The sequence below is a fragment of the Agrilus planipennis genome, unplaced genomic scaffold (assembly GCF_000699045.2).
Source record: "Agrilus planipennis isolate EAB-ADULT unplaced genomic scaffold, Apla_2.0 scaffold101, whole genome shotgun sequence".
In the NCBI taxonomy this organism is placed as follows: domain Eukaryota; kingdom Metazoa; phylum Arthropoda; class Insecta; order Coleoptera; family Buprestidae; genus Agrilus; species Agrilus planipennis.
Window position 1 is genome coordinate 781,966 of NW_020438899.1, and position 26,274 is coordinate 808,239.

At 33.7% G+C, this 26,274-nt stretch overlaps 1 protein-coding gene across 2 annotated transcripts in view; it reads left to right on the plus strand.

Annotated features, from left to right (window-relative positions):
* Positions 1-26,274, plus strand: part of LOC108735607 (epidermal growth factor receptor) — a 199,700-nt gene that overhangs the window by 169,479 nt on the left and 3,947 nt on the right. Inside the window, exons 1-2 of one of the 2 annotated variants that reach the window (XM_018467644.1) lie at positions 8,586-8,976; positions 24,727-26,257. In XM_018467644.1, coding sequence (XP_018323146.1) covers positions 8,781-8,976; positions 24,727-26,257 — 1,727 coding nt within the window. In that variant the 5' untranslated portion in view covers positions 8,586-8,780. Of the gene's footprint in view, positions 1-8,585; positions 8,977-24,726; positions 26,258-26,274 lie in introns of those variants that run through there. The other variant, XM_018467645.1, reaches the window with a different exon arrangement.

Genomic DNA, 26,274 nt, shown 5'->3' on the forward strand with positions numbered 1-26,274 from the left:
ATTTTTATGTGAGTATTGGTTTATACTTTATAGCTACTGTTGAGCAAAATTGGTCAAAAATGCAAGACCAAAACCAAGAGTAGTAAGACCAAAACTGTCTTTATACTAGCAAGACTAAGACCAAGGCCGAAAGAACAAGACCAAGATTAAAACCAGGACTGAATATGTAAGACCAAAACCATAAAACAAGACTAAACGAAGTTAAACTATTTTAAGCAACTTCAATATTTCCGTTTCTTGGAACAAAACATTTTTAGTATTTAAAATTTTCAAATTTTTACATCTTTGGATAACACTTGGTTGAAATATAAAGACTAATTATTTTTTTATATTTTTTTATTTATTTTAGGTAGGGTAAATTCTAGAGTTTTGGTTCGCGGACACAAAATAACTTCTTCTTGTTAAAACGACTCTACTGTCTGTTATCCTCTGTTTTATATCTCTACTACTGCTGTTTCCACCCTGAGTTATCTGACCGAAAATCAACCACTTCTTCTAATTTTTCGTCTCCTATCTTTATATTCAATCTTTCTCTACTGTGTTTCCCTTGCGTACCGGTATTCTTGTTTTACTTTTATTTATTTTCATACATTACTGTTTTGTCAACACTGCAGAAGAACATGTACCTAATAATTTTTGAGAAGAACTGCAGGTAATGATCCCGAAGGACATGGTCGCTTCTTTTGTGTTTTCCGTTCTTCTAATAACTTTCGGTTAAAGTTCGGTTAGATTAGGATCATAAGGTTACGGTAGGAAAAGATAACATGAACAAAATGAGTGATGTGTCATGATAACGTAATCTATGCTATGGAATACGCTAATCTAAAGATTTAAACTAATTGCAATCAAATTAAAATCTGCCACAGGTTTCGTTCCATTGTTGTCGTTCTGGTTCCGCTTTTGTTCAGGTCTGTTTCTATCCACGATTTTATTCGAACTATAGCAATTTTTGTTTTTAATAATTTAAGAAAGGTAAACTTTAAGTACAAAATATCCATAACTATGTAGCAATTGATTTCAAAACAGAAATTTAAAAATGTAAAAGGTACATGCCATTCTGTTTAAAATGAATAAGAACATATTATACTACTTAAATGATAATGAAATTCCTGCTATTGTTAATCTTTTTTCTTTATTATTTAGACGACGAAAGATTTCATAAAATATGACTATCCTTTGATGATTGTTGTTGTTTTACAAGTCAACATGGAAATAAAAGTTAAAATTTACCGACGGTTGATTTTTAAAATTGATTTTGTTAGAACACTGGTAATACAACACTAAGGAATCCGGTTCCTTGAAGATAGTCTGATAAGGTATACCTACGTTCAGGCAGGTAGAAATAGGTAGGTAGTTAGGTTGGAGCAGAATTCGGTACTGACACGACGTAGCTAACAAAACGTCAAGAGGGTTTCCACTTGAAAAATTATTAATTTTAGCCACAAGACTGTAAATCAAGGAGAAAGGTTGACCCAATGCGGCAGGTGAACAGCTTATATGACTTCAAAAGATTTTAAAACTTCTTTTGAACCTCACAAAAATTCTTTTGTTTGTTTCAAACACAGTATTCATTTTGCAAGCCGATCTCAATTAAAGAAGATAATGTAAGATAGGCAGGAGTGTTTTTTTGTTAAATACGAGGGTGGATTGATAAGTTTCCGGCCTAACCAAGAGATGACGCCACTAGGCCTACCTTGAGGTGACATTCTATAGTACCATCCTTGGATAGCTTGTAGCTATAGTTTCAGCCCGATCTCCTTGCTAGTGTAGGTTTGACAGCACGCTGAACAAGACGCCTCTGTGGTTTTCGTAAAAATGGAAAAGCAGGAAAATCGTGCTGTCATCAAATACTTTTATTTGAAGGGGTTAACGCCGAAGGAAATTAAAAAAGAGATGGACTCAACACTGGGGACATCCTCCCCGTCATATTCAACCGTTAAGCAGTGGGTTTCCGAGTTTAAAAAGGGTCGTGTGAGCACCTCTGATGGGCCTCGCTCAGGACGCCCCGTTGAGGTCACAACTCCAGATATGATCGAAAAAATTCATCAAATAGTGCTGGGAGACCGCAGATTGAAAGTGCGTGAGATAGCTGAGACCTGTAAGATGTCATATGAACGTGTGCAACATATTTTGCACCAACATTTGCATATGGAAAAGCTCTGTGCAAGATGGGTGCCGCGTTTGCTAACAGTCGACCAAAAATTGATTCGAAAAAACATTTCTACCGCAAATTTGTCATTGTATAAGCGTAATCCAAGCGAATTTTTGCGTCGATTCGTAACCGTTGACGAAACGTGGGTCCACCACTACACTCCTGAAACCAAAGAACAGTCTAAACAGTGGATTGGACCAGGGGAACCAACTCCAAAGAAGGCAAAAACAATTTTTTCGGCGAACAAGGTTATGGCTACTGTTTTTTGGGATGCAAGAGGTATTATATACATTGATTACCTTGCAAAGGGTAATACTATCACTGGTCAATACTACGCAGACTTATTGCAACGTTTGAGCCACGAGGTGAAAATTAAACGACCTCATCTGGCGAAGAAAAAAATCTTGTTTCATCACGATAACGCACCAGCGCACACGTCAATCGTTGCGACGGCTAAAATCAACGATCTAAAGTTTGAATTGATGCCGCACCCTCCTTACTCTCCAGACCTAGCCCCGAGTGACTATTTTCTGTTCCCTAATCTCAAAAAATGGCTTGGCGGTAAGAGATTTGCGGACAATGAAGAAGTAATCGAAGCTGTAAATGGTTATTTTGAGGAGCTTGACGAATCAGTCTATAGAGATGGCATTAATAGACTGGAACACCGCTATGAGAAATGTATCAGCCTTGGAGGAGATTATGTTGAGAAATAAAAAAAAAAAATTTTTAAAAACCTTGTTTTTCTTGGTCAGGCCGGAAACTTATCAATCCACCCTCGTAAATGGTAAACTTGTACAGTTCTATACATATCTAATTCAAATAAAAAGTATTTAAATTGTACAAATGAGGATGAGAATGAGATTATTTTGTGTTTGATTTAAATATTTCTCTATTTCATGAAGCTTATTGTTAGTAACTTAGCTTTGCCAAAATAGAAAGATTGTTTTTCATACATGGGGTCTAATCATAGTAATAAGTAATAATATTTATTATGATTAATTGACGTGATATAAACAATGAGATGCAGTGGGTCATGGCTTCATATTTTAAAAGCAAGATGATAAGATTGACATTCTCTTTCCTTTGTAATTTTTTTTGGGGAATACCAACAGAAGATATTTTTGAAAATAAATTGAAATCTATTTAAAAATGTATTACATGAATTTTTAAAAATCATGTTAATCATCCATGTAATATTTGCGGGACATCGATAAAGCCATCTCGCAAATATTTCATGTAAATTGGGTGGAAGTTAAAGGGGGAGTGAGAAGGATAGGGGGTATATATTGTATAAACATTATCCAAGATGTGTAACACCCTTCCCCCCTATCTAAACTTACATGAAAGATGTGCAGGATAACACTTTCTGAAATAGTAGATATTCTTGATCAGCCTGACGAATAGTACATCATCATCATCATCATAAGGTCATCAGTCCTTAGACTGCTTGGACACGTACCTCCACTCTTTCCTATCCCGAGCTAATCTTTGCATTTTCCTAAAACTAGAACAGCCCACATCCTTAACTATTTGCGAACAGTAATCTAATCCAGGTCTACCTCTACCCCTCCTAACTCCTGTTTCTGCCTCTAATATGTCTCTGACTAGACCTTCATGCCTGAGAAAGTGTCCTACCAACCTATCTCGCCTATTTCTTATTGACTTCCATAGAGTCCTCTTTTCTCCTACTCTTTCTAATACCTCTTCATTTCTAACCTTTTCTACCCACGATATCCTCATCATCCGCCTATAACACCACATTTCGAACGCTTCTAACCTTTTCTTTTCCGCCGCTCCCACTGTCCATGTTTCACACCCGTACAACGCCGTGCTCCAAACATACACCTTTAGACGAATTATAAATAGTACAACGTACAAAAATTGCAAGGAAATCTAACAGATGTACTTTAATCTCCACATTTGTCAAATTTTGTTAGTGTTAGAACCACGTTGTTAGACCAAACTTTAGACACGTGTACACACGTACATGCGGAATTTTTTGTATTTTATATAAATTGGAAGGTGTACCCAATAATTATAAGATGATGATTTAATAGCAATTGTGTTTTTGAATTTTAAATATATAAAAAAAATACAATTCTTTCGTTATTACACGCCAGCATATTCAATTGTAGTATTACCCTTACGTTACATGTTCTTACGTTACAACAATTATGATCATCTGCAATTTTTGTATAATCTTGCACAGTCGGGTCCGGTAAATATTTCACATTAGTATGCAAGTCGTACGTTCTTGTACCTATAAAGTACGTTGTTGTCATTTTATTAAACGCTGTTACAACACTTTCTTATCTTCTTCAGCTGTGTAGTTTGATGCCAACAATTTATAAAATTAGCACGTTCCTTATATACAATTTCTGTAGGTAATACGCTGTTTTTTTTTTCAGCAGTTTTGTTATGTTAGGCAAATGTCCTCAGGAGTGTCACGTGAACAGTGAAATAATAAAAATGAAAACAATCTATACTCCTACTATAGGAGATGTAGAAGTAAAAGTTTACGTACTACTATACTTCAGAGGTTCTCAAAATTATTTCGTCTATTGGGATCCGTCAAATAGGCATACACCATCTGGTGGCAAAATTTATAACTCGAATGAGGGAAAAATTTACATAGGAACTGTGCATGCAAATTGTTAAATTGTTTATTAAAATAATAAAACACGTTAAAAAGTCAAATCAAATAAAAAGTTAATACGTTCAGTGAAAAGCGGCAATAGCACTTCAGACATAGATTTTCACTCTTCACCTACATTAACTACTTTCCAATAAAAACTAACCGTTTTATATATGTAAAAAATATATTCGGAAAATTAGAGAAAAAAGTAAACTAATAGAAGCTTGGATGAAAGCAGTAGGTATCAAAGAAGTGAATTCCGGAATAAAAATTTGTTCACGTCATTTTAATGCACATGATTATATTTCAGCAAGTATTTACCATCAGCCATAACCTTAATATTTAAAACTAGAATCATACTAAAATTATAAAGTGAGAAATTATTTATTCCTGTGTAATTGATTTAACACAATTCTAATGATACGATATAAGTATTTTGAGGTTAAGAACCTACCTGCTGCAATACAACAAAGTTGCAATAATGTGTTTGCAACGTTCTCTTAAATCGGCTTTGCACGTGCAAGTCATTGATATGATATTGCTTAAATCACCCAGAATCACCTCACCAATTATATAACGTGAATCACTTTTTAAATCCGAAGTTTGTAAAAAGTAGGCAGTAAACTTGACGGAATTTGTTATTTCCGAATTTTATAATGTGATTAGCATTAAAACCACGCTCACCTTCAACAAAATTTCCTTTCCGAGGCTTTGTGCCAGCCCAATCACATATTGTGTTAATACTTATCATTTTATCGTAATTTAAAATCTTAGAAATTTCACGGTACACTATACGAACTACGATAAATTTTCCCTAATCGGCGCCATGTTTTTAGGCTCCTCCCATTTGACGGATCCCAATAGCCACTTTGAGAATTTATTAATTTCTATCGCCCCCTTGGAAATAGAGTCATATGAGTCTTTCCCTTTTTCCAATAAAACTGTTTTAATAAGAGTATTAAAACGCAGTTACATAATAGTATTAAAAAAAATATACTCTGCAGTCTGGACCTCTACACTCTAGGACCTTTGCTGGCCCCCTGTAGGTCTCCAGCGCCTACAAGAGAAAGTCTGCTACAGTAAGTAGTCACTAACCTTATGGACCATTAAAAGCTTTGTGCAGTAAGTAGGTAGTTAACTAATAAATTACATTCTTGATAAAGATGTCCTCTATTATCTACCAAAAATTTGGTCAGCTAGCTTTCAAATGATTCTTGCGATTGGAATGCTACTTCTCAATAAATTTAACCCTACAATATTCACTCACGATAAGTAAGTACCTATTCTTAGACTTCGTTTATAATCTTCTTATGATTAGATAAACGTCTAATTTCATTAATGGAAATAACGAGAGCTAATGTTTTTTTGCGAAAATGTTTGGTAATATCCACGAAAATATGCCGCATACAAATAAAAAAAGCACCTACATGTATGTTTTTGAACACTTCATTGTATCATAACCTCATAATCCGTTCTGACCCATGTGTACGAGTAGGGTCACCCTGAAGGCTAACATATCTTCCGTAGTGTAGGTATTGTATTTGCCTCAGCGTTGCAGAAACAGTCATAAACACTGCTACGTGATTGGACACGTCTACGTCTTCAATTATTCAAATCGTGCGTCCAAAAGTAGAAGAAGGTACCTATTCAAACGTATAAAATTAAAAAAACGGCAAGCAATCAACATAATCCAAAACGTTTTGTGAAAATGAAAATTTGAAACCATGCACACCACGTTACAGTTATTTTTATTCCGTAAAAATAAGAATATCTAATATAAAACAAAAGCATAATTTAAACACACAATTTCACGCTAAGAGCGATACAATTTTTTAATTTACATTAAGCTGTCGAGAAACGCGTTTTTTGCGATAGTGTTAATAAATATATAATAAATGCAATTGACTAGAAGAACTAAATAAATTTTTAAAATATATGTAGGTACATGTTTATCGAGGCAATTATAATACCAACTTACTACAACATTATACGGCGTTTTTATTTAATGGTGTAAAAATATTAGCGAGACTTCTCTCGATTTCTCTCTCGATGACCATGATTGCTATATTGCTTGCCCAAGGAAATTTCATTTCCTGCCCAAGGATTGGGGAAAATGGCATAATGTGCATATATTAAATCAGTGGTTAATAAACATGTGGTCTGAGATGTTCCTTGCTTTTCCTCCCTAGATGCATAATATACTAATATTATCACGGAACTAGAGCTTACTTAGGTTATACGTGTACGTTAAAATTTGCAACGATATGGCCCACCCTTTATTCATCATCCATGCAAAAAGCCGGGTAAGTCCTCATAACCTTAATAAGGTGTTCATGTTATAAGTATCGGAGACACTGGCTGGCCTCCCTAATATCATTTATTATGATAGTGCAATAATTAAAAAAAACACGCAATAAATTTCCTTGTTTCTTTGTCCTACTTGAAAAGGGTCCATCAAAACATTTTCGGAAAAGCGGCTGTGATGGACAAATAAGGGCGTGCTTGTAATTTTTTAGGCACATAATGTTAAAAATTATTTTGGTTATAATAAAAAAAAAATAAAGTAATATGCTTTTACCATTGGATTCATCATCATGTCGTCAGTCCTAAGAATGTTTGGACACGCACCATCGCTCTTTCCTATCCTGAGCTAATTTTCGCATTTCCCTAAAACAAGAACAACCCACATCCTTAATCATTTGCGAACAGTAATCTAATCCAGGTCTACCTCTACCCCTCCTAACTCTCGTTTCTGCCTCTAATATGTCTCTGACCAGACCTTCATGCCTGAGAAAGTGTTCTACCAACCTATCTCGCCTATTTCTTATTGACTTCCATAGAGTCCTCTTTTCTCCTACTCTTTCTAATACCTCTTCATTTCTAACCTCTTCTATCCACGGTATCCCTATCATAACACTACATGTCGAACGCCTCTAACCTTTTCTTTTCCGCCGCGCCCACTGTCCTTGTTTTGCACCCGTGCAACGCTGCGCTTCAAACACACCTTTAACAACCTTTTTGGAATTTCTAAATTAACCGTTCTCTAGCATAGAAGTGACTTCTTTTTATTGAAGGCGACTGGACCCTGCGGTATCCTCTGCTTTATATCCCTACTACTCCTTCCGTCCTGACTTATTTGACTTCCTAGATAGCTAAAATCGACCACTTCTTCTAATTCTTCACCTCCTATCTTTATATTCGCTCTTTCTCTCCTTTTTCTTCCCTTGCATACCAGTATTTTTGTTTTACTTTTATTTATTTTCATATAATACTCTTTTATCAGTACCGCATCCATTTTATTTAAAGCTATCTCTAACTCCTCCTTGCTAGATGCTAATACTGCTATATCATCTGCAAATCTAAGCATACCCTTGGATTAAAAATGTAGAGAAGGGTATGATTGTTACTTTAGGTTGATTAATGTGTTCACTAATCGCTTTCTCTGTAAGAATCAAGGATCAATATTCTTTTAGGCTTTATGTTAAATATCGCCTAAAGAATACCTTCTTCTCCTCCATTACGGAAAATCGATTTTTTATTAGACGAAGTCTTGAAATTTCTTCATGAATTGTTATTTCTTATTTAAAACTTGCGTATGCATTGTTTAAAGAGTACTAACTATATATACAGTACCAAGAGATGAAAACTAAAATTTGCCGTTAACGTTTTACAACAACATACCACACAAGCATATACATACTGCTATACACATAACGTAGTACACTGGTAACGCAGCATACTAGTTTGAGAGTCACCTGTACACAGGTAACTAACCAACCAAGGTGATGTGTTGTAGGCGCTGGTAGAGTCAGTCTTCGGCCGCCTGCGATCCAAGACGGCCCCATCAGGTCGACCAACAGAATGTTTTACTACAACACAGCTCTAAAGTATTGTGCGTTAAAGAACAAAACAATAACAGTGGCCATTTTTTAACGGTATAAACGCATCGAAGCTCATGTGACGGTTGGAGAAAGCTCATAACGCGGATGAAACATGTTGCTCCCGGGAATGGGAATAGTTTACCTGTTGTATTTGTTACTCCTAGTGGGTGCAGTGTGTGGTGGTTCTAGGGACAAGGAAGGAAAAAAGAAACAGCTCGATTATACAAGACGGTTATCGTATGATGTAGCACGGACTAGAGGTTACGTGTCTGTACCGGAACGGGAACAGGAGTTTATAAAAGGGAAAAGTAAGTTATGGGAAATTTCAACGATTGTAGCGCTACGATGAGACTATTACAACAGCTTTTGGGAAGATGTATGTAGGCGTACATCAACTTTCTATTTAGATAGGACTCACTTTCAGTTTTCTTTCTTCCCTGATGGCTTTTAATACTATACTACTATTAAATACATACTACTATTAAATATTCAGCTATTTTTTCTAATTATAAGTACTCGTATCAGAAAACTGGGAATCAATAGTACATTGACTATTGAATATTGACGCAAATAACACGTAAGGGGTTCTATGAATTTTAGTTGTATGATTAAAATGGCATAAGTCTTAAGTCCCCCAAATTTCGATATCGACCTTCCTTACGTAAATATTTAATTGAGAAGTTCTTGGAATTGCCTATTTAACAAACATATCATGTGCAGATATATATGTACCCATAAGTACCATGTTCTACATGTACACAATTCTGAAAACAGCATTTACAATATTTAATATTCTCGAGGCACAACAATAACGCGCATGAACTTATTTTAAAAACTTAAAAGAATTAATTGATTACCAATACGTAAATATAAAGTCAAATAAGTACATATGTTTGTATGGATTTGCGTAAACCCACGACAATATATACAATACATACATTTAAAAAGGTGTATTTGTATACTTTCGTAGTAGGTACGTAAAATATATGTATGTATGTCTATAATCTTCAAGGTAAAGTGTACGTTACACACACTACGTACTTACCTATATTGAAATGCGCAAAAAAATGAAATAACATCCCCGGCAATGTCATTTATGGTATTGAAAACGTTACGTTGGAGGCGTTAACAGAATTTTCGTTTTTGAAATTGTCTACTGCAGTAACAATGTTGTTCATTTCAACGAAGTTCGTAACTTAAAACTGTGACATTTTTCTAAAACGATTTCTTTACCGTATGCTGCAAATTGACATGTTTGTTTATTTTTTAATTTCCAAAATTAAGTTAATTAAGAAGAAAGTGTCTGTTGAAATGAAGAAGAAATTGAGTTTGCATGTAAGGACATTAAGAAAATAGGAAGTAACCTAACAAAAAGGGACTAAGTGCCTACATTGTATATTTCATTTTAAGTAAAAAGGGATACTAATTTATATTACATTGAAGACATCGATGTAAGCATCAAGAGTATTAGCGAGAATGGGTGCCACAGTATTTAGAAGAGGGCAGTGGAATAAGTGCGGTAGCAAGATTTAGGACAGAGAAGGGGTTGTAAATAATAGGAAAAAGGAAAAACAGAGGCAATGTAGGATATGTAAAAGAGAGGATGAGGACTTAAAACATGTATTGGGGGATGTGACAATGTTGGGACATGGGATGAATGTTATTAATTGATGAATGAGAATGGAAGTGAATTGAGTCATTTAAAGCGGATATTAAAAAATAGAAAATAATGTTGGATTGTAAGTGCGAGGAAAGATGGATTTGTATAAAAATATTACGTGGTGTAAGAAAATGGTGGAAGCAGTTTCTATCATCTTTTCAGAACAAACAGAAAAGCTCAAAACCCCAACGCCAAAACACGACACTGTAGTTGTCCGAAGCACTTTTTGGTAACAAGGTTACCTTCTTCAGGGACTGAAGTGAACTACAGTGTCGTGTTTTGGCGTTGGAATTTTGAGCCATTTTGTTTGTTCTACAACAACCGCCAAAGTTTTTCCAAGCTTCATCTTTTCATATAAATAATAAACTAATTTAAGTCCGATATATGCAATTTAAAGCGCTTGAAGGGTTTTACGATTTTGAACGTTCGGTTAGTTTTTAGAGAAGGGATGATATATTCTACACGCATTCAAATTATGCATTCTTGCTAGTGTGACAAAAAGATTATGCAGACAAAGAAATGTGGAATTTCTATGTTCGGTGAAAGTTTTGCCTTCTACTTGATCTATACTTATCGTAAAAAAAGAAAAAGTATTATAGTGGAAGAATTGTTGTCCTAAAAAGAGTCTTGCTCAACAATGGCTAAATTTCCATGAGAGGCATGTCCAATATAAACATGCTTTTTAATAAAGATTTTGATATTTAATTGTGCTTTAAAAGTTTTGAAAATAGAAAACCGAAACAGGTATCTATTTGGTGTAAAAATAAAGCTCAAGTTAAGAGTAAAAAATATTTTCCGTTCAATTATATCAACTAAATCGTATCTCTGTTCAGATATATTATTAACCTACAATAAAAGAACCGTTGCGTTACTTTCTGGATTACCCTTGTATTATAAATGTATTATAGGTAAGGGGGCATCCACCAATTACGTGAATTCTTTTTCGATCATTCTCCCCCCCTTACGTGAGATTGACGCTAAAAATATTTTAAACTTAATTTATTTTTATTATTCGGGAAAATAATAAATTGTTCAGGTATACTGTAGTTAATTTATTTAAACTAAATAAAATTCAAAATATAAACAGATTACAACAACACTTTTGTTTTTAATTTTCCCTCAATCCATGGAGACTCGTGTACTTTTTCGATCGAAATAATTGGACACATGTCAGTCATCTGGGATTTCTGGTAGTGCAGGAAGACAGTCACTGGAAACGTCTACGTTTTCTTCATCTATCCACTCCAAACTTTCGTCCACAACGTATTTTTTTCTTTTTTTTTCATATTATTCTCGTACTACAAGATATTAATAGCCATGAAATTTATTTTGGAGGGCAAAATGAACACTCAAAAATTTTTTTTTTAATATCTGTAATATTTTATATTTGTTGAAATTGACGTGAGATTTTCGATTATCTCCCCCTCGGTGAGATTTGGTGAGATTTTGTTGGACCCCTATTCTGAGCTCACGTAATTATTGGATGCCCCCTAAGTAAAAAAGTGTGTATTTATTTCAGCGTTTTTGCTTTTTGAATGCGCAATAATCACAAAACTAAATATACATCATTATATGCAGATAACCTGTTTATATGTACGTATTTGCCCTATTTTTCAAATTTATGAAGTATAATGACTCCCGAAAGTTCAAAATGCTTTAACGTGCATTTGTACGACCGTAACATTATGCATGTCTGTATAGAATAATGCCAACAAACAATGGTTTATTAACATTGAATCGATTAAATGTAACAATACACCAAAAAATGGAAAACACGCTTTCATGACCGTTGAATTGCGAATTATTGTAGTTTCCAGATAGTGCCAGAAAATGAAACGTTCTTTGTTTGGGTGAAGGTTTTAAACGCCTAAAGTTACAAGAAACTCTATATCACTCTTTTCCAGTCAATTTGAGAGACAGTTTTGCTTCAGCGAATTTTCGGGCTGCAGAGATGGGAAATATAAGACTGTTGAATCAAATTACTGATGGTAAACTAAAAAAAAAAAAAAAAACAAAATCGGTTTAAAATGTTAACCGGTTTTCTTCCAATATTTTGAAATTAATAAAGTTGGTTTTGCAAAGATAAAATTTGTTTGTACAGTCCGCTGTTTTTAGAGCTTGATTAAAAAAGATTGTTGAAATAAACCCTGGAACCAACAGTAAATTGAATCATTATAAAAGGTAGTTTTAGATTTCTCCCAACTTAACCCCATGTTATTGACTGAAACGTTTTTAGTAAGTGTGTTTTTCAAATTTCCACAAAAAAAACATAAGTTTTAAATAAATCCTGGGCATGCAAAATAGAACAAAGATTTGCTTCAAGAATTTTCGTTTACTCGCGTCAATCGAAAGACTAGGTATCATCTTATTTACTCTGCAAAGTCGTTAGACATAATGCTTTTTTGCTAATCCTTCCAGTTAATAATTGACCTTTCAGTAGTGTCGATGTTTAGGGGTCCTCAATAATTAGTAATCATTTTCTTTTTACTAAAAGGGGGGTACAAACAAAATTTCATTAGATAGGTAGTCCGTAGTGATGATTGGTCTTGGTCTAGCTCAAATACTTGTAGCATTAGTTTTTGTCCTGCTCATTTAATTTGATACTTTTTTTTTTAATAATTCTAAGCACAAATAATTGTCTTAAATGTTGAAATTTTCTGTCATACATGCGAGCTTGTCATGACTTCTAAAGAAAATAGTGTCGATTGTTGTGACAGTTATGAAACTAAAGAACTCCAATGCATAAATCGACCTCTCCTCCTAAGCATTAATTGATATTTTAGCGAACAAAATAGTACAAGGTATGTACTTGAAAGAAGTATAAATTATAAAAAAAGTTAGTAAAAAGTATTTTAACTGTGTATTGTCCAGACATAGAAACAAAGAACACTTAATACGAGGAAATTCTTGTATATCCCCCTTTTCTCAAACAGTGGTAAAGTTTCAATTTTTTTTATATTTAGTGTTAAAATTTAGTAAAACAAACTGAAAATTTCAAATACTAGAACTGTTTTGTTCCGAGAAAAGACTATATTAAAGTTGCTTCAAATAGTTTAACTCATAATTCCACCTGAAGTCATAATTTTTCGTTTAGTCTTGCGTACTTTTTCTTGGTCCTGCATATTTAGTCTTAGTTTTAGTATTGGTCTTGATAATTCGATCTTGGTTTTAGCCTTGGTCTTGTTCGTTCGGTCTTGGTCGTGGTGTTGGTTTTGTCTTGCATTTTCTCAAAGACTAAGGTCAAGACCGATTTTGTTCATCCGAAAAAAAACTGAGACCATTCGATTTTATTGTTTTAAAGCACAAATAAAAATTACTTCTTTACCAAAACGTATAATTTACAAATAACGAAGATATACATACATCCAAGTTGGCATGGGATAACAGTTTTAAATGTTATTACTGAAGTGAAATTGTTGTGGAATGGACTAAGTGTGTTATCATATTACTGTTTTAAGCTATCATGAAAATGGTTTAGAAAGACCAAAAATTCATTTTAAATAACATTCGTGGTAGATAACATTATAAAATACAGCCGTAAATGCATATCAAACAGTGCTGATAGTACGACTTTAAAGTCTGGAGGAATGTGTATCCAGATTTAATAACGCTGCTTTTTTTAATCATAAGTTACAGTACATGTAAGAACTTAAATTTTCCTACAAGTTTGCTTATACTTTTCTTTATTCAAATAACGATGTTAATGTTGAGTTGGCAATAAAAACTGCTGCCTTATGTATATGTATGTTATTTGTGAGTGATGTAGTTCAGGTTTTATTTTAGATCCCGTTAATTTTATTTGCAAAATTTTACCATATTTCTGTAAGCAAGTAGCAAATTGGAAATAAATAAAGATTTTACCTACTTTTATCTTTAAAACATTAAAAATCGAATTTTCCTTGCTAATTTAAAAAATGAATTAACTTCATGTAGGTACATACGGGTCATAAACTTTGGATATTCGATACAACAGCAAAATAAGAAGTAGGAATATTCAGTATCATCATCATCATAAGTTAGAACAACTAATATCCTTAATTATTTGCCACCACTAATCTAATCTAGGTCTACCTCTACCCCGTTCTGCCTCTAATATGTCTCTGACTAGACCTTCATGCCTGAGAAGGTGTTCTGCTAACCTATCTCGTCTATTTCTTATTGACTTCCATAGAGTCCTCTGTTACTTCCTCTTACTCTTTCAAATACCTCTTCATTTCTAATCTTTTCTATCCACGATATCCTCATCATTCGCCTGTAACACCACATTTCGAACGCTTCTTTTCCGCCGCGCCTTATGTCCATGTTTCGCACCCGTACAGCGCCGTGCTCCAAACATACAACTTTAACAACCTTTTTCGAATTTCTAAGTTAACCGTTCGCGAGCATAGAAGTGACTTCTTTTTATTGAAGGCGGCTCGACCCTGCGCTATCCTTCTGCTTTATATCCCTACTACTCCTTTCGTCCTCATTTATCTGACTTCCTAGATATCTAAAATCGGCCACTTCTTCTAATTTTTCGTCTCCTATCTTTATATTCACTCCTTCCCTACTTTTCCTTCCCTTGCATACCAGTATTTTTGTTTTACTTTTATTTATTTTCATACAATACTGTTTTGTCAATACCGCTTCCATTTTATTTAAAACTATCTCTAACTAATCCTAATGGTGAGGAATCCTATTTTTATACTTCTTTTTTCTTTTAAATCCTTTATTCTAAAAACATTACGTTGGATGATTTAAAAATATTACGTTGCATGATTTATACTCTTAAAATAAAAATCCTGGGATTAGTAGTTTGGTAGTTAGATGTTGAAGTGTAGGTACCTAGGCATTTTTAAGACTAGCTTAGTAAAAGGACCTTCGGATAATAATAACTGGCGAAAATGTATTGTAGGTAGGCAATAACATGCAAACACTACAATGTTTTTTAACCATTTAGTATTGTACCATCATTGCTTATAACTTATTAATTTTTATGGAATTCCTTACAGTTCGTTATCTAAAAATAAAAATAACAGTTTTAAAGGCAATAATACAAAAATGTTCATCCCTGTTGTTTCTCTTGCTTATTAGTTAATTAATAGCTACCATTACCGAAGGCATTGTTTACATGTGAAACCATTGCTGTACGAGGTACAATTGTTTATTATCAGTTTTTGTAGTTGGTACTACCTACATATCATTCTAAAAACCTCATTCATGCATTAAGCTCATCAGTTTATTCGAATCATGCTCGCATATGCATACACAGATAGACTGGTAGACAGGCATTCTTTTTACCACGCCTTTAATACCGAGTGTACGATATTTTTCTCAGATTTTAGGGATAAAAGCGCAATATTTCATATCCTCCGCATTTTCCACGCGGATGATGATCAAATACTTCGTAAGGTTATGTTCTATAGGGTTGTTCGGAAAGTCATTTCGTTTTTTTTTTTGTGGAAATGAAAGACAGTTTTCGTATAATAAACAATTACATTATTAAATTATATATTGACCGTTCTGGTCCAACACCTTTTGCCATGTTTCTGGTAGTAGCATAATTCCACGCTCATAAAATTTTTGGTCTTTGCTGGCAAAAAACTGATCGAGGAGATTTTTGACCTCCTCATTTGAGGTGAAGGTTTTACCGTCTAAAAAATTTTGGAGTGACTGGAACAAATAATAAATAATCCGATGGTGCCAGGTCTGGAAAATATGGTGGGTTGTTGTATTTGTATTGTATCCCATTCAAGCTGTAAAAGCTTTTGGCGAGTGACCAAACTTGTGTGAGGTCTCGCGTTGTCTTGGTGAAACACTACACCTTTCCTGTTGATTAGTTCTGACCTTTTCTGTTGAAGTGCATCATTCAGTTTGTCCAGCTGATGACAGTAGACTTCCGAATTAATCGTTGTGTTATCCGGTAAAAACTAAAAAAGAAAAAACGATTCCTTTAAAATCCCACCAAACAGACAGCATCACCTTTTTTTGGTGAATATCGGCTTTGGAAATGGTTTGAGCCGGTTCATCTTTTTTGCTCCATGACCTCTTGCGTTTGACGTTGTTGTATACAACCCATTTTTCGTCCACAGTGATGATGCGCTTCAAAAACGGATCATTTTCGTGACGTTTGAGAAGCGAATCGCAGACGTCAATGCGGCGACTCAGATTTCTCTTGTGAGAACATGGGGAACCCATACATCGAGCTTCGAGGATAATCCCAGGCCTTTCAAGTGGTCATAAACTGTTGAATTTGATAAATTTAACCTCAATCCGATCTCACGTGTTGTTATTCGCCGGTTCACATCAACTAATGCCTTTATCGCGTCTTTATCAACTTCAACCGGCCTTCCCGAACGTGGTGCATCTTCGACATCAAAATTGCCGGATCGAAATTTAGCGAACCAGTTCTGGCACTGGCGTACTGTCAACACACCTTCTCCATACACATTAGTCAATTTCTTTCTGGCTTGAACAGCATTTTTACCCTTTCTGTAGTAAAACAGTAAGATATGTCGAAAATGCTGCTTATCGCTCTCCATATTTAAAAGGGCACCAACCAAAAACTACTGCGTAGAATTAATTGGAATTTTTTACACACAAGCCTTACTATATGAGCTCTCAAAGCATATAATAAAAATTATACGGCTTAAATGTGAAGTTGGGTGCAAAAGAATACAATTAAATCCTCTGTCGGGAAAAAACGAAATGACTTTCCGAACAACCCTATACTTTCTCGTTCCTGAAATCGGGAAAAATCGTACTTGCGGGGCAGGAGTCCAGTGAAACGTCATATACAGGCACCGGGAAGAAAGTACTCTCTTCTACTTTCTTCTGTCGGTGTGTAACATACCATTAAAAATAGTTGTGTTATTCAATTTCAAAGTATAGCTGCGCTCATTCTTTGGCCAGTGTAAATGTTACATACAGTTTAATGGTTGCGTGTAGGCTTTCACGGCCGGCATTAATTCTATGTTGAGAGTTTTTCGGGCTGATGAGCCGTGGTCTAAAAAATAAAAAACACTAAAAACTCTCAACATAGAATTACATGCAGTTTGTTGATTTTTTTTCGTATCACCTAAAAAAATTAAATAGATATACGTATACTCTAAATTCCTATGTACGAAGTACCTTCGCATGTTGTAAATTATTCATCTTAACAGCATATTTTCTTGTATCAAATAAATTATTCGTCAAAATTCGTTATTTGAACTGTATATGACGCCGTTTGTATGCTTTTATCGATAAGAAGCTTCTCTTCAAATATTTGTCTCCTGAATTTAATTTGTCACACACAACTAGAGCAAAGACATTTTTCTGTAAATGTGAGTTGAAGAAAGCGACACACAAATAAAGCGTTTCATTTCGTCATTCCCTTTGCAAAAGTCAGCGACCATAGTTTTTATTTGCAAAAATTATCGCAAGTTTATATCAGACGGTAAATTGTATCTGTGTGATTTATTTATCAACGTAATGTATAAAAGTAGCTTATTGCAAGAAATTATATAATATATATACTTAAGAATATATAGTTACCTACTAAAATAGATCATTTACATTTTTGTTAATTGTAAAATGTAAAATTTATATGTATATTAACTAATTTATTGCTGAATCTACATATGAGCCACGCCTCACGTCTGGGAAGTTAACCTAATTAACGAAAATATGTTCTTTGTTTGGTACTTGGTTTGTTGCTGCGAGCCAACAAGTTGTGCTCGTTCGTACGTTGCGCAGTGAGGTAGTGCGCATCCGAATAGCCGCGTAATAAAGGAGGTTTTGTTTACTGAAAATACCGAAATTCATGATCTTTCGACTGACTTAAAATTAAATCGTCATCATCATAAGGTCGACAGTCTTAAGACTGGTTGGACACGCACCTCCACTCTTTCCCATCCTGAGCTAATCTTCGCATTTCCCTAAAACTAGAACAACCCACATCCTTAACTATTTGCGAACAGTAATCTAATCTAGGTCTACCTCTACCCCTCCTAACTCCTGTTTCTGCCTCTAATATGTCTCTGACTAGACCTTAATGCCTGAGAAGGTGTTCTACTAATCTATCTCGCCTGTTTCTTATTGACTTCCATATGGCCTTTTGTTCTCCTATTCTTTCTAATAACTAACCTTCATTTTCCGCCGCGCCCACGTCCATGTTTCGCACCCGTACAGCGCCGTGCTCCAAACATACACATTCAACAACCTTTTCCAAATATTTAAATTAACCGTTCGCGAGCATAGAAGTGACTTCTTTTTATTGAAGGCGACTTGACCTTGGAGATAGGAGTTAAGAGGAGTGAGATAGACTTAGATTAGATTTGTGTTCGTAAATAGTTAAGGATGTGTGGTATTCAAGTTTTAGGGAAATGCAAAGATTAGCTCAGGATAAGAAAGAGTAGAGGTGCGTGTCCAATCAGTTCCAGGACTGACGACCTTATGATAATGATGGAGAGACTCAAAATCAAACAACAAAGAGATGTGACTTATGTAAAATAAGTACTAATAAGAACAAGAACCCCAAAGGCCTATTTTTGTTCGTTATTATAGAAACCTTCTATTAAAAATTATTTTGCATTTTCATTTGTGTTTAAAATTTAAAGACAAATTACATTGCTTTAACATTCACCGTGGTCGAATGGGTTGGTTATCTAATAATGGTATTTTTACAAAGTATTTCAAAATCCTGATTCAATTGTCCCAAATCAACCTGATTTAATTCGATATTTGTCGTAACTTTTACTGTTTAAAATTAATTATCTATTGTATAAAATTATTTTTTATATCTCATGATTCAGTTCATGTCCAATTCCGACAGTGCTCCATCTTCTACATTTAAAACAGATGAGATTATTCGATGTTCTCACCGAAGAAGACAATACGGTCGTGAAAGCCTAGCTCTTTTTATCTTATATTGTGTTTTACGAATTATGTTAGGTACTATACATTTTGAGTGTTTTAATCTCAGAAATTGAACATATTTGAATAGAGCACCTAGCCATGCATACCATTCCAAAATTTATTTATTATGTTTCAATTACATAATTACAACTATTTTGCAAATCTCTAATTCTAACGTACTTTTTTTCTTACATTATCATAAAGATTACCGTTAAGGCGACTGTTAAGAAAACACCTGCCCTCTAATTTTTGTAGTAATAAGTTCCTTACATTTTTCTAACAAAAATTTATCCTTTCTCCGTATACTTCTATATCTGTTTATCATAATAGAAGTATTGAAAGAGAATTGGTACTGGTAATAAGCATTCTTCAGTTCTTTTGTATTCAAGAACGGCAAAGTCATACTGGTCGTTAACTGCTAGCCATTTTATTAGACGAAGCAGCAACGAAATAGTGTATAGAAAATTGATTCTGTAGCTATACTTTTTAAATGGTATCAACAACATAGCAAAACAAATAGTTTAATAGCCTGTTTTTATTCGAATTTTTATTTTTAATTGGCATATATTGTTCTCGTAAATTGAGTTTATTAAAATTAGAAGTCAGTATTTTTTCCGTAAAAAACACGTGGAATATAATAGTTCATTAGACATTTTCATCTATATCTCGGGAACAAAACAATATGCAGAAATTGGTCTAACCTACCTGAAATCGGCGTTGTATTCGAAATTGCTGTATTCATTGTTATAATCCTATTTTTTCTTTGTTAGTACTAGTTCTCCTATCTCCAGTCACTGTAAGCTCACAACTGTTAGCATCATTGCTTCGAGTGGTCGAAATTCACTTTTGTGAGCAATACTATAACGTAGTATCGGCCATCATTCTTTTCTAATTGTTACTGTTGTCGGCCATCATTCTTTTTCAATTGTTGTCGCATTGTCACTGATGTTTAATGATTAAAATTTATAGGAATTGTTTGTAAATAGGTATGCAACACATCGTACACTTCAGCATAAGAAATTGCTGATATTAACTTTCATTTACGTAATACTACTTTACCTTGTGCTGACAGCACTCATAATTTTTTTTATACTTATATAATATTTACTATGGGTATATCCATGATTCTCCAGTAAAGAGTATAGCTCATAGCAATCGTCTAAGAGTTGTCCATAAAAGGACTCAATAAAATCAACACGGTAAATATTCAAGGTGAAAAATAGATAGGCTGCAGTTTCATCCTACACATAAGAATTTATTAATTGCAAATAAATTATTTATAATTATACGTTTTATTCGTTTATGTTTGTAAATACATAAATTATTCTATGCAATAACGTTTACTACAATGAATTTTTTAAGTATAAGTCGGCTACTATTACTAGCGCATGACTAACATTTGTTGCGCAAACTGGCATCTTATATTAGTTTTATGAATGAAATAGTCGACGTGTACATTGTAGGTATACATGAAACTTACGATACTGTAGTCTGTTACTGTATAGTGGATGTAAAGGTACTTACATGCAGCTTAAGTTCGTTTTAATAGTAATAGAAATCAAACATTGCTATTTAGAATATTTCAGGGAACAAATAGCTCCAATTTTTTCAAGACAGAAGCATTTGATAATATAGTGATTCGTATGTCAATCATGCGTGGTAGTTATTTTGTGATGAAATTAAGGCACCCATATTAAATTCGGTAATCCAATTTTCAATAATTTTGGGGATTTTTTGTTCACTTCTGTTATTTACAACAATAAAAATTGTAGCTTCAAAATTTTACTTTCGCTTTATTTTGTTTAAATCTAGCAGTTAGAAATGCAAAAAGAGATTGAGAGATATTATGTATATGAAAATGCCACAAACGTTATAATTTTTCATCCATCTTTTGAGTGTTAGCAGTTTATAAAAATTGGGCAGATGGAAAATGAACTATATTGATTATTTTTCTAATTTATTATAATCAACTACTTTGTGGGCTGGTAAGGATCCAATGCCTCCAAACGTCTTTGTTTTTGAAAGTGGCCGCGGCCATGATTAAAATGTAAGTAAATTGAAGTCAATGTTAGCGAAACATACATTTTAATGTCCTAAATAAGTGTCAAAGATCATTGACGACCATATAAAATTAATTTTTTTCTATCCCTCGGGAACAGTATTTCTTTTTTCTAGGTAAAAGGTACCCCATTTTCTACACCCCTGGCAAGTATTTACAAAATTTCATGATGATCGATTGAGTAGTTAAGATGTTAAATGGACTACAACTTTTTTTTTCTCTATCAAGAAAAGTCTCTGACAATTTGTCTACAAAATTTCATGATGATCGATAGTTGAGGCGTGAAATCGACCACATAAAACTAATTTTTCTATCTGTCGGGAAAAGTATTTTTCTTTCTGGACAGACAAACAAACTCACATTCGCATTTATACGAGATACTTGGTTTTTAATCCACATTTAGTGTAAAATATGTAACTTTCACTTTTTCTAGAGATTTTAGAGTACAGAAAATTATTGTTTGAAAACTTTTTAAAAAATTTTACTTCTGTTGTATCTTGTACCTATTTACCGTACATGTAGATGTGAATCACAAATAATGTAAAAGGAATAGTGGACAATGATGAGAAGGATTTATTCTTCTTATACATTTCTTTTATTTTTATCGGAATATAAGCTGTGACAGCATACAGAAAACAAAGCTGTTGTAGAAGCGGTTAAGTTGCATGGTCGCACAGAAAGGAAAAAGAAACGTTTTCCCGTTACAGTAACTAGTTCTTCGAGGCTGGCGCCTATCACAACTCTGCCTTTTCTGGAGTCAACTGGAATCTCACTCTCATCCACTATACTTATTAAAATTCATTGAGCATTACGACGCTTTTATATGTATTTTCCGTAATTACGAATGCGAAACAGTACGTAATAGAAACAGTAACTGCAAATAAACTTTACGATATATCCGCAACATTTATCGTAGGTTTCGAATCAAATGCCAAAGGAAATAATCACATTTAACAATAATGCTGGATGAATTTTCTGTAAATAGTATTTAATTTGACGTTTTGCACACATTTATTTATATACAATATATACAAATATTTTTTTATATTAAATATAAAAATTCACCTTCAATTTCAATCCCACTACAAACTACCTCAAGTTAATGAGGGAAAAATTTGTTGCTGTTGTAACACTCTTGTCGGGAAAAGTATTTCATAGTTATGGTACAAATAGTTTTCGTTATAGTTTTAAGTTAAATCGTACCTTTGTTTTTAAAAAAAGTGTGTGTAGGGGGCGAGATCCTTTGGCATTATTCTATTTACCTATTTACCACAGTCGCTTTTACAATTTCTTTTTTGGAATACTTTCCTTTGATAACAAATATCTAGACCTTACAATGGTTGAATTTTGAATACGTTTTTGTTTCCTTTACTGTTTTGATCTATTCTTGATAATCAATACCTTTCTTTTATAATACAAAGTTGTACACTTAAAATTAAGTTTTATCAGTCGTCTTCGGAAATTCTTACTTGTGCTTAATTTAAATAGTTAACTCCTGAAAAATCTGCTTAATTTCTATCAGTTCTAAAATTTTTTAATTATTGTAACTAATGTTAGTAACTCTTGGGATGTAAACTTAAGCCAACCTTTACCACATTGTGTTTTTAATGTATTATGTATAACATAAATTATTTCCATTTCAGGGTGTAACCAATTACGAATTTGTATTAAAAAAATGATTTTTTTTTTAACATTTACCATGTCCTTGAGGAAAACCTGTAAGATTTACCGAACAAATCGTGGTGAAAGTATGAGATAAACAACTGTTTACAACTATTTTGGGTATTTAAATGTTAATAATACAAAAATTGAAAGGTTTGTTTGATAACCTATAATGCAGATAATAAGTACATAATAACAAAGATCAATACATAATTTTTGTCCGTTCTAAAAGTGTGTATCGCGACACATGAGATAGGTAACTGATAATGCAGCTATATTTGAAGTGTCTTGTACCTAGATACGTGGGAGGACCGGTTGCTAAGTATTACGTGATGGTGTAACGCTTTTCATTTCTATATCGAAACTACAACCTACAACATTGTTTTATTTTGAATATTTTGAGTTCCTTGCCCTTGTTCATAATTGGTTATTTCTTTAGAACACGCGCCGAAATTTAACGGTTTTCACCGCAAGCAAAAAATGCTTTCCAGTTCACCGTTACTATATACTACGTGTTTTGACAAAATAATATGCAGGTATTTAATTATCAAGTGAAGTATAACTCAACATATTTTTGTGAACAAAATTAGTTATTTAAATGTAAGAATTTGGTAGATATAAACCTAGATCGGTAAAGTATTCTGTATGTATACGTACTAAATAATAAATAGATAGGTATAAGTGCCATCAAAGAATTAGGCTCAGAATAAATACTCGTCAGGCCAACTCAACTGATAAGAAAGACAAATATTTACGATCAGGTAAATCTAGAAATATCTTGGAAAAGCATCGTGTTGCTGAAACTGTAAAATAAATATTATGTTTCTTCGCGCTATTAAATCATGATGTCTCTCATGTATAACATATAATACATACTATGTTTTTAAAGGTTTTTATTTTTTTAACATTAGTACTCGTATATGTTACTAGAAAATTTTGATCACATAGACATTGTTGACTAAATAAAAAACAATTTTAAAAATTACCAATAAGTTGAAACACATGTTGATAGAAGTTCATAAAGGTTTAATTTTTTGTGGTTTCATAAAGGCCTTATTGTGTAAAATCGAAGTTTCATTGCATATACCTAGAATGAAGTAAGTTAAAATGATACAAATCAATTTTATTCTTTTGACTGATTTTCGAAAGTTACAGAGCCTGCACAAACATATAATCATTATTCGCTTCGCTAAATACATACAGAGTGTCTCACTGTGATCACCCATTAAAATATTTAGAAAACTACTTGGATTTATAATTTGTACAATGGCGTTATTAGGTATGTTCTCCCCAATTAAAATAATTGCATCTATGTAGCACCCCCCGTTATATCGGAAGTTGGCATCAACTTCATTATTTTAAATGGAACACTTTATATAATATGACGGTTTTGAATTCTACTTGGACTTTCATAAGGCTTTCCTGCTTCTAAAATTTACTGTTTTCGAGATATTTATTTCAAAAAAGTAGCACAACAGGAGGTAGCGAGAAAGCATGTCTATTTTACAGTAAAAAAGCTGGAGCAACAATTCTTTAGGAGAGATAGCTATACTTTCAAGCTTCCTGCCTATACTTTCAAAGTGAATTAATGACAGATTTGTCATAGATTAATGCAGAATTTTTTTTCTCTTTCGAATGGTACTATGGTTCCTTAATTTTCAAATTATTTACTGTTCGGAAAAAAATTGTTAATTTAACAGTGTATTTTTCAATCAGTAGATATAGAAACAAGTGGTATTTTTTTTTTGTAATACGGGTTTTAAAAAATTCTTCTGTAATAACTGAGTTTTTTTGTTTCAGTATGCATTGGTACAAACGGACGTTGGTCAGTTCCGTCAAACAGGGAGCATCACTACAGGAACCTGAAGAATCGCTATACGAATTGTACTTACGTGGACGGCAATTTGGAACTCACCTGGTTACAAGACGAAAACTTCGATCTCAGTTTTTTACAATACATCCGAGAAGTGACGGGCTACGTTCTCATTTCGCATGTTGATTTAAGGCGAGTCGTGTTACCACGTCTACAAATAATCCGCGGACGAACTTTATTCAAAATGACCAGTTACACTGAGGAATTTGCTATAATCGTTACAACATCAAAGATGTATTCGCTCGAGCTTCCCGCACTACGTGATGTACTAAGTGGCAGCGTGGGCCTTTTTAGTAACTACAATCTTTGTCACGTCAAGACAATAAACTGGGATGAAATAATTTCTGATCCAAAAGGTCATTATGTATATCGGTACAACTTCGTTTCACCTGAAAGAGAGTGCCCTCCGTGTCACAAAAGTTGTGAGCATGGATGCTGGGGTGAAGGCGAGGAAAACTGTCAGAAGTTTTCCAAGGTTACATGTAGTCCTCAATGTTATCAGGGTCGATGTTTTGGTTCAAATCCTAGAGAATGTTGTCATCTGTTTTGTGCGGGTGGTTGTACGGGTCCAAAACAAAGCGATTGTATTGCGTGCAAAAATTTCTATGACGATGGGGTTTGTACACAAGAATGTCCACCAATGCAAATATACAATCCCATCACCTATTCTTGGGAACCAAATCCAAGTGGAAAATATGCATATGGAGCAACATGCGTTAAAAATTGTCCAGAACATCTTCTCAAGGACAACGGTGCGTGTGTGAAATCGTGTCCACTAAGTAAGAAAGCGGTAAACGGGGAATGTATACCTTGTAATGGTCCCTGTCCAAAAACTTGTCATGGCGATGTACCGATTAATGCAGCAAACATCGATGATTTTAAAGATTGTACAGTAATTGAAGGTTATATACACATTTTAGAGAACAGTTTTACTGGTTATCAACATGTTTATTCTAATTCAACTTTTGGGGAACGCTACCCACCCATGCATCCGAACCGCTTAGAGGTTTTCAGCACTTTAAAAGAAATCACAGGTTTTCTAAATATTCAAGCCTATCATCCAGACTTTAAAAATCTTTCATACTTTCGAAATCTAGAGATAATTGGAGGTAGAACTGTTCACGATTACTTTTCTTCCCTGTATATTGTTAAAACTTCATTGGAATCCCTTGAACTAAAATCACTAAAGAAAATTAATTCTGGCACGGTCGTTATTTTGGAAAATAAACATTTATGCTTTGCTGATGGAATTAATTGGCGTAAAATAATTAAAAGCTCCGAACATATGGCATTTCTTCAAAACAACAAAGATTTGAAAAAATGTGCAGCAAGTGGATTAGTATGTGATGAACAATGTAGTAACGATGGATGTTGGGGCCCTGGACCAGATCAATGTTTATCTTGTGCACACTTCAGCTTAGGAAGCACTTGTTTGCAAAACTGCAGCATTATGCCAAGGTATTTTATTTGTTTTT